The following is a 10,424-nucleotide window of genomic DNA, read 5'->3' as shown; positions in this document are numbered from 1 at the left end:
AAAAAAAAGGGCATGTCTGAGAAAGATCCACTTATGCCTCTGATATGATTTGATGATTACTAGGATCTCTTTTCTTTTAGTGTCCCGGACATAAAACATTTTAATAGGTACAAATATAAACTATTTGTAGACGTAAATCCCACAGTTAGCCCCACACATTGTGCCTCACACAAAATAACATCAGAAACAGGTTTCTGAGGTTTTGGGTGGTTAGCTGTCTAGCGGCCCGGGCCGCTTCATCACACAGTTCAACTGTTTATTTAAATCATTTTCTACCTGTAGGACTTTAGTTTAATAATTCAGTAGTGCGTATGGTACTACTGAGTTGAATACGCACATTGTTGTAATATTCTAGGATTGATGTATATATTTAGGGCCCTCGCCTCTCTGAAAGAGGGCCCTCTTGTTCTACCTAATGCGCATTTTTACAAATTTCTAAAGCACATATTATAGTTCTAACTTTTTCTATTCTTATAATTGCATTTATGCTTTTTTATCTTCTTCTCTGGAGAATTTGACGAACTGCAGCCAACTCTATTTCCCCCCATTTTTTAAATTTTATTTATTTATTTATTTATTTTGTACATGACAAAATTTACACGAGAAAGCAAATGTTTCATATCAAATGACGAAGACAAAAAAGAGCTGAGAAGACGCTACCATAACTCTCGACAATTTTCAATGAGGAAACAAGAAATAGGTAAAATTCCAAATATCGAATATATATCAAATATAAAAAGTACCGGGGTGTTAAAACGAAACAATCGAGAAAATACGGAAATATACCGGAATGGAAAACAAATTGAGCTAAATAAATAAATGGGCAAAAGGGTGGGTCTTGAGTTACATTTTTAAGACATTTTGTTAATTAAATCAGCGTGTGGCTTGTTGTCCTCTGCTTGCAGTTACTCGGACTGTCCAGCAGGTGGCGGCAGAGGGAGCGCGAACAACGCCCACCCACCGAACTGTGCGACGTCATTAGGCCTTATCCAGGAAGTAGAAAAAACATCAACAATTCAGGCCAGGGCGAAGTGTCACTGTAGCTTAGTAGCTAGTCACAATTTCACGCGTACTTCGACCATTTAAAATCATACATCTTTAGCGTTTTAGCACCACAGTTATGGCATTGTTTGGTAGGATTTTTGGCGGAGGGGGAAAAGGAGGAAAGGGGCCGAGCCCGCAAGAGGCGATCCAGAAACTCCGAGAGACAGAGGAGATGCTAACGAAGAAACAGGAATTTCTAGAGAAAAAGATTGACCAGGAGCTGATCATCGCCAAGAAAAACGGCACGAAAAACAAAAGAGGTGAGGTGATGAGGAAATATCCGTCGACAGTAAACATCTGCCGCGATGAGAGCATCCGTATCTGCGACCGAGGCAGCTGACAACCCGAGGCTAGCTGTTAGCATGTTAGCCGCAGCTGCTAACTCTCCCGAGCTGGTTGCCAGGCTCGCCCAGCAGCGTTGTCACGGCCGGGCTCGCCTCAGCACGCGCCTGGTGGGTCGGGCTGGCTGGGTTCAGGTGCTTGTCAGTGACCCGATTAGATCAGCCGATTATTGATCGATCGTCTGCCCTTTGTGCTGCCTAAAGTCGATAAGTGTTTTACCTCTCATGACTGCTTTTGATGGGGATGGTGATTAAACAGTGAGGATATTCAGTGGCAGGTGTGTGTGTGTGTGTGTGTGTGTGTGTGTGTGTGTGTGTGTGTGTGTGTGTGTGTGATTGTTTGCTGTAGTTTGGTTTGATTTTACTTAACACAGATAACTGTCTGGCTGGAGGCCAAGGGCTCACTGGCATGATGGGAGTTGCACTTGTTGAAGAGGGCATGACACACTAATGTTAACCAGAAGAGTGTGTGTGTGTGTGTGTGTGTGTGTGTGTGTGTGTGTGTGTGTGTGTGTGTGTTGGAAGGTTGCACCAACCTACAGTAGCCCACAATAATAGGCAATAAATTCAGCCACACATAGGCTAATACTTAGGAGTGTGATAATAGGAGTGGGATCAATAGAAAAATCAATACAGTGTAGTATTGTGATATTTTGTGTGGCAATATTGTGTCGATACACTGATATCAACTATTAATATTGTATATCGCCGAGAATCGATGCAGTATTACAGAATGTATGACAGGTTTTTTCAGACAGAGTTGGTCAGACTGTCTGCTTGAAAATCCCATTTTGAAGCAGGAAAAATGATTTAAGTGACATGAACAGAATTAAAATTGTATCTCAGATAAAACATGTTGACAAAGTTTTCCTGTGGTGGTATAATTTGCAGTTAAAAAAAAAAAGATAATAAATCACAATATGCGTTACTGCAATACTCGGCATATTGCAAAATGTTTACAATTGCAGTACTATCTTATTGTGAGCTTAATTATCTCCATAATATCTTATCGTGGGGCCTCTGGTGATTCCCACCCCTCATACTGAATAATCACTAATACTTACTTTTACTAATTCACCAACTGTCTTTAGGAACAGATTCTTTCTTGTAACCCACCTGCCTTTCAAGAAGATTCTGGCATTCATCAATGTTTTCATATCTGAGATTTGTTTTGGAGTAAGACCAGAAGCTACACACACTCAAGAGAGCTCTAAAGTACAGTTGAGTGCTGACGGGGTTGTGAAAAATAATTGGCAGTTGTGTTTTCTACAATCCTGTAGTTGTATAATATTATAGGATTTAAATTACAATCATATTTCTACAATTTATAATATTTTAAATTGTTATTTTCATTAGAAAGGATTATACTCGGTTAAAATGAACACGAACACAGATTGGTGCTCAAATGATTTTTTTTCTTTTCTTTTTTTTGTTTGTAAGTTCATCAGTCATGCATCCTTCTCCAGATGCAGGGCTCACAGGAACAGCAGCCCGTGCATCTTATTATCTGTCTCTTTATTTCCACTGTTAAGGCTAAAAATGAGCTCTGGCCTCTGCACCTGGATGGTTTCAGCTCCGATGCTCCTCTGCAGCGCCCCCTGTCCTGCTGGTGCGCGTGCATATGATGGTGCTATCTGTTTCTGTGTCCCTACACTTGTCCTCGCTTGAGTCTCTTGCGACTTGTGTTTAGGCGTTCTTGACTTCCCTCAACTTGTTCAGGTCCTGTGTGTGTTTGTGTGTGTGCACAGACTCATGTCCTGCCGTGGGGACTGGCAGGTCATTTACCTGTGCTAACCAGGGTCAACTGGCACACACTTTCAATCTTAGAAGGCAGTGGGATTCATCAGTATAAGATCACAGGTGCAAACAGTTTGGCGGTTTAAGAACTCATCATGAATCCCACACAGACTTTTCTTAGGATCTTTCTTAAGTAGAAATTTAAGAAAAAACTTGGGAAGATATTGGTAAAGGAGACCAAGTGTTTCCATGTTTTATCTCAGAAAGTGAAGAGTCAGTGAGGGCTGGGCAATACCTCATTGTCTTAATATCAATATTGTGACACTACACAAGATATTGTCTGTGATTTTGGCATAGGTGTTGTCTTTTCTTTCTTACAGTAAAAGCACTTTCATAAATGCACTTTTCTTAACTCATTACACTGCTGATTGTATCAGGGCTGGGTGATGTGGACAGATCTGAATACCACAGTATTTTTGATTGAATACCTTTATCAATACTAAAACAGTATTGTAGGGATGGCTGTTAGTGTTTTCCACAAAATGTTTAAACAAGGAGATTTTTGGATAAACAGTCATTTGTAAGCTAATGTGGATATAATGACCAAGCAGGTTGTGGCAAATAACCTTTAAAACCAGGAAAAGACAATACATATACCATATCACAATATCCAAAATCCCCCAGAATTATCCAGACATATTGTGATATTGACATAATATTGATATATTGCCCAGCCCTAATCTATACTACTGTTTGTCTCTACCTGCTTGGTCATCACATCCATGTTAATCCATGTCCTGTTAATCAAAAGTCTCATTGTGTAAATATGTTGTGAAAGCACCAATAGTCATCCCTGCAATATCATCACAATACTGATATTGAAGTATGTGATAAAAAAAAAAAAAAATGACCATGATATTTAATCTTATCAATATTGTCCAGGCCTAGAGCCTATGAGGCTGAAAAGTCCCAGGGCTCAGAGTTGCAGGTCTTTAGATGACTGATTTGATATCTGCTGTGTATGTTGCCCTCGCCCGGCTTATTTCCTTCCTCAACTATACAAAGGTCAGCTGAGTGACTGGTGCGCTGCCGCCTGACAGCTTCACTGCCACAAGCTTTCCCTATCAGGCCTCTAATGAGCTCAGTGTTATCATATCACGATATCCAAAATCCCTGTGGTGTTTGTGGACCAGTGAGTTCCTGCTGTCATAGGAAGCCGTGTTACTCAGCTCTACATTTGTTCCTTATTGTTTTAAGTCTTTATCACATGTTTGATTAAAATGGAGTATGTGCTGTGTTCACACGGGCGCAAAGAATCAGGAAGCTCGCAGCCTTGGAGCCAGAATTATGAATATGAGGAAACTGCGGACACGAGAGTCCGAGCAGGGCTGTTTGTTGAAAATGAACGCAGCACCTGAGAGCTCTCGGGGCGTTGTCAGCTCCGAGTTGGTTTGAAGACAAAAAAAGAAACACACATCAAACACGAGTGAGCTTTTGCCTTCACTATCATTGAATTACATATGTATCGATCTGTCTCTTTTCTTGTCACCTCAGCGGCTCTGCAGGCCTTGAAAAGAAAGAAGCGGTACGAGAAGCAGCTCGCCCAGATCGACGGCACGCTGTCGACCATCGAGTTCCAGAGAGAGGCTCTGGAGAACGCCAACACCAACACTGAGGTGCTCAAGAACATGGGCTTCGCTGCCAAGGCCATGAAGTCTGCCCATGAAAACATGTAAGCGGAAGAAAAAAAAAAAACCAAAAAAACAAACCTCTGTCATCCTGTCGAGCGACTCGGAGAGACACAGTGTTTCATAACGAAATACAGGCATTTTGTGTAACACGAGTTTTGACCCATATACAGTAATACCTCGCTAATCCAAACGTGGCTGCATCTGAGGTCATTCGATCAAGTGAAATCTCTGAATGAATGAAAATGAAACAAAATATCAGGGAATAGCCTGTACAATAAAAACATGCATTTGTATATCTTCCAGAATGCCACTGAGACATCTTATTTTATGAATCAGACTAAACTAATTATGCTTTTTTCATTGTTTTTCTGCATACTTTAATCATTACTTTGCTGAGCCATCAGTCCATTCAGATAAATAATGTCTGGATGAAGTTCACAGCGGTGCACGTCATGTTTTCTGCAATAATGTGACTTGGGATTCAGCTCACAGCACGAGGCACATCCTCTCTCTCTCTCTCTCTCTCTCCTATGTTTCCTGTCTCACTGTAACCTATTTTAAAACCCAGCACTGAGGTTGGATTTAAAAACCAATGTTCGCCTGCACATCAATATGAAATATGACCTGATTGTTGTTGTTTCAGGGACATCGACAAGTGTGGATGACCTGATGCAGGACATCACAGAGCAGCAGGAGCTGGCCCAGGAATCTCCGATGCCATCTCTAAACCGGTCGGCTTTGGAGAGGAGTTTGATGAGGTCAGTGGTGCTTTTTGTGAATTTTATATTTCCTGCAGTTTCAGATTTGGGTTCTGTATTCCTAATGAACTGCCACATTTTCTTGGCTTTTCAACTTTCTCGTTTGTTCTTTCTTTCTTTCACTGAGTCTCCTAGGACAGCTGTGCTCATCCCCTCCCAAATCTCCCATCTCATGATGCAAGCACAGGGAGCAGCAGCAAGAAAGACTCAAGATCTTTAATGATTCTCTTAACCAGATAAAATTGAGAATTTGAAAAAAGAAAACTAAAGCTTTAGTATTCCTTGCTGCTGCTTGTCCCATGACTGCATCATCAGGTGTTGGATTTAGGCTGGAGAATAGACCCTGACTACGAGATTACAGAGATTACTATAAAGTGTGATGGTGTGAGCATGCCACAAGCACAAAGATATGGTGGAAACTTGATGGAGTCGTCCTTTAAATTGCTCCATAAGTGTGGAAAAACACAATTTTTTGATCACATGTGGGCCATACCACACAGATTTTGAAGATCAGGAAAAAATAATCCAAAATCTTTGCAAATTTGATGTATTATTAGTTAGTTAGCCTAATTTGTGTTTTGCACTTTTTTTTTTTTTAGAGATCACAGGTCAGTCAAACAGGGTGGGTGGTACTTTTGACACCTTTTTCCTTGGATTTTCTCTTTCTTTTCTTTGTCTCTTCAGCCGTGGTGGCTGCTTCTGCCAATACTAAGGAAATCAGAAAATAAGTGTGTGCATCATGTATAAATGTGTGCATTAATCCCACAAAATGTTAAATACAGAAATAAGAAACTGAGCATACCTATAAACACGGGGATATTGCACTGCTGAATTGTTGAAAAGTGTAAAAGTATTGCACAGTTAAATGGTTCAGTAAACAGCTCATTTTAATGTTAAACATGTACCTGGAAGAACATATTCATCCTCGACTGCCAGAGCACTTTTCTTTGGAAACGCTTCCCGGAGTCTGGGCGATTAGCACGGCATATGTAAACTATGTAAATTCTGTGGCCGCTGATGTTTGTGTTTGTGTCCCTCAGGATGAGCTCCTGGCCGAGCTGGATGAGCTGGAACAGGAGGAGCTGGACAAGAACCTGCTGGAGATCGGGGGAACAGAGAACGTTCCCCTTCCCAACGTGCCTTCCACTTCATTACCTTCCAGACCTGGTGAGAACCTCCGGAAACGCTCACATGAGGTTTCCTGTTTGCACTTGCATGCGGTGCCGCCGGGGTTTTTATTTGAATCATTTTTACATTTATAAACTCAACTCGAGTTCATACTACATTTTTTTTTTTTTTTTTTTTTGGTATTAAAGCTGCAGCTCCAAATGGCTACTGAACTACTGAAACCCCAGAAATCATATGAAATATGTCAGTATCTTGCTGCTTTTTAGGAAACAATTTGGATTTCACAATTAAGGCAGACGCTTCATGTATGATGTGTGTAGCATGTGACGTGGAGGCCAGAATACAGGGTTCCCACAGGCCAGGAAGCTTCCGGAAAGTCAGGAAAGTTAATAAAATCTGGTTATAGAAGTCATAGATTTTGTCAGCCTAACCTTGATATCCATAAACTACACATAACATAACCATTCCAGTTACATTGGGACGTCCTTCAAATCTCAATCGGGCGGGGCTGGGCACTCTTCTCTTCTCCAGTGCTGCCAGAATTTGTTATTGAGGCTAAGATAAGTCTAAGATGAGTAAGATAAATCTGCAATTAAGCCTTTTTATGCAAATGACCAGTATCGGTCACCATGAGCAGGCACAGTATCTGTCAGGGAGGTGGGAGATCTTTGCTTGTCATTTTATCATCTTTCATTTTAGAGTAGTATTTACCAGGAGCGCCATGATCCATCAGTCTAGAATGATATATATCAATCAAACGATCAAAGACCCAGTATAATCAACACTAAGTGAAAATATCGATCCATATTGGCATCTTAGAGATAACGGCTTTATTGTGCAATACACTTTACTGTAGATGCAATATTTAAACTGCACTGTATGCTGCCTTTTACTTTTTTTAATTTAGTGTTTTATTTATTGCCGTCGCTTTTACCAATTGTCTTATGTCGTGTGCACTTTTGATCTTTTAATGTTGCGCTTGCTGCTTTTATGAGAGTGCCAAACTCAATTTCGTTGTAGGAATTACAATGACAGTAAACTTTACCTTATGTCCTTATTTTGAAATTCTCGTGGCAGACCGAGTGCACCGCCTTTCTAAACATTCAAGTAGTGCCAGCGCCAGGCAGATAACAGCAGCCGTGGCCAGCAGCCAAGAAAAAGACAATAAGCACCTTTAGTCCACCCTCGGGATTAAATCAGCAGCGTGGGAATATTTTGGATTGCAGAGAATAGACGATCACATGCCGCATGCAAGCAGAAAGCCAGAATGAGATGAAACGGTGTCTCATATCGATCGTAGGCCCCTGAGTGGAATCCAATCAAAATCATATTGTGCCTTACTTTGTGATACTGTAAATATCATATTGTTGTCCAAAGAATCAAAATCAATATCGTATCATGATTAAATTTGGGTTTTAAACCCCCAGTATTCACATGGCAAAGAAAGATACCACTGTGTGAATTTAGCTGGTCAGCATGTGAAAGGGTTTGAAGGATTTTGCTCAGATTCTAAGTTGCACCAGAAAACTGAGCAAATCAAAATGTCTGATCTTATGGGTGTCAGTGGCATGCTGGGAAACGGGAGGCCGCCGAGTCGAAAGGCGGCCGGTTTGAATTTTACTTTGAAAGGCGCGTGCACCGGCCTCCCCCGAGGATGGCGACTGGGAAGTAAAAATACCATGACACAGAACAAAGTGAAGTTGTTCAAATCACTCACAGCTTTAATATGTCTCTCTCTCTCTCTCTCTCTCTCTGTGTGTTTTTACCCCCCACAGCCAAGAAGGAGAAAGAGGAGGACGAGGACGACATGGAGGATCTACAGCGCTGGGCGATGGAGGCCATGTAAACGCAGCATCGACCACATCACACCGACATCACAGAGACGAGACGAAGGAGCAAAGAGGGAGTGAATGGACTTCTAGGACGTTGTGTATGGGCGTTTTGTGTGTCCGAGGAGAACTGCCCGTCTTCTACATGTAACACTACAAAAAGGCAAACATGCTGTAGTCCCCCCCCCACCCTCTACCCCTCCACCCCCTCCATGTCCGCCTCCCCCCGCCCCCACAGCCTGAACCAGAGACCCCCCGGCCGCTCGCTGAGGAAGAGCGCACCGGGCTCTTTTCTGTCCAAGCTATCATCGCTCCCCTGTCCCGTAACATTTTTAACCCTCGGTTTCGATCCAACAATAGCACTCCACAGAAAAAAAATCACATTAGAGCCTGTTATTACCAGCCCTGTGGTGCGATAATTCAGTTATTGTCGAGCTTAATGTCCCGGACCGCGGCGTCCATCGGGTGACAGGGAAATTTTCGCGAGAGCTAAATCCTCCTAAAGATCCATTTCTGACTCGTACTTACCTGCAATTTGTGGGCGTTGAACTCGCTGGATTGTTTTTGTTTTTGTTTGTGGTCAAAAATGATAATCCCCTCCCCCTTGTTGTGTTAATTGCACTCGAAAATAGGACAACACCTGAGCATGTGCCGGATGGTCGACGAGCTGTGAGCTGTGTGTATTCCAGAAAAATGTCTCTCTGAGGCTTTTTGTTTCAGGCGACCGGGCTTTGTTTTCCTTTTTTCGCCTCCCGTCAGCATTTCGAACCCCCCTCACCCCACCACCCCTCCAAAAAAAAAAACAAAAAAAACCCCAACAAAAAAAACGAAGGCATTTCTCACCAGTGATTCTCGTTCTTTGGTGTAAATATCCCTCACGTTTCTTTTCTACACGTATATCTATTTTTTGCCGTCACCGAAAGGTCCTCTTCATGTTGTGTGACGCATGCAACAACGGGAAATCATAATCCAGATCACACCGCACGGCTAGAGTAAAGAGAGATATATTAACCCAACACCTTTATCCCGCTGTCTGTCCGGGCCCTTCCCAGAAAAGGGTTTGTTTTTCTTTCATTTTGAACTGTATAATGTTAAAAAAAAAAAAGAAAGAAAATGTTTATGTCACATTATTAACTGTATCCAGAGGGAGATGAGGGTTTGTACAGGGTTCCCATTAGGCCATGAAAATAAAAAAAAGAGAGAATTCATAGAGCTTTTTTTCTTTAATTAAAATTATAGTATCCATCCAAACATTTCACATCCTGAGGTAACCCATTGACGGATTTTTTTTTTACTTTTTCTTTTTTTTTTGGGATACAGCAACAGTGTTACTGACTGCTTTACTTGAGATGAGTAAAAAAATATAAAAACTGTGAGGCTTCTGTGTTTAATGTTGTCCATTTCATGTCTTTACCTCAGTTGGAGATCTTGAGTCCTTGAATTTCATCCCAGACAAGTTACTGAAAAGTCCAAATGAGCGGGAACCCTGTCAATCTCAGATTAGATTAGTTGGTCGACAGCATTTGCTAGCGTTTTTAGATTTCAAAATTTTAATTCCTTTTGTTTTATCCAGTCATGATGTCCATTTTTCTACATAGGAAATATGTAACACGACGGACAAGCATGTTTGCATTTCTATGTTTTATTTATCCAGATGAGAATATTATTTGGAAAGAAAAAAAAATCATTAAACTTCTCAATTCTTTGACTGTTTCATGCCATTTGGTCATTGTGTGATTTCAGTGATGAAGCGGTTATAATTCATCGTGGCCAGGCTACACGCCAGATTTATTATAGTCTTTAGTATATATGATTTAGTCTATAGTTTTTATTTTTATTTTGTTTTTAATTTTTGTTTTCAGTTGCAGTTTAGTTTCCAGAGTGGGTTTGGCTCAT

At 41.2% G+C, this 10,424-nt stretch overlaps 1 protein-coding gene across 1 annotated transcript; it reads left to right on the top strand.

The window, feature by feature from the left end:
- Positions 1 to 970: 970 nt before the first annotated feature.
- LOC115362381 (charged multivesicular body protein 4b-like) lies at positions 971 to 10,241 on the top strand. Its single transcript, XM_030056284.1, is given in 7 exon segments — positions 971 to 1,304; positions 4,677 to 4,854; positions 5,457 to 5,469; positions 5,471 to 5,519; positions 5,522 to 5,571; positions 6,612 to 6,738; positions 8,475 to 10,241. Coding segments are annotated over 7 exon segments (672 nt in total). The 5' UTR covers positions 971 to 1,120; the 3' UTR covers positions 8,546 to 10,241.
- Positions 10,242 to 10,424: the final 183 nt, after the last annotated feature.

Source organism: Myripristis murdjan, chromosome 7 (assembly GCF_902150065.1).
Source record: "Myripristis murdjan chromosome 7, fMyrMur1.1, whole genome shotgun sequence".
Taxonomy (NCBI): domain Eukaryota; kingdom Metazoa; phylum Chordata; class Actinopteri; order Holocentriformes; family Holocentridae; genus Myripristis; species Myripristis murdjan.
Note: the sequence above shows the minus strand (reverse complement) of the source record. Positions and strands in the feature narration are given on the sequence as shown.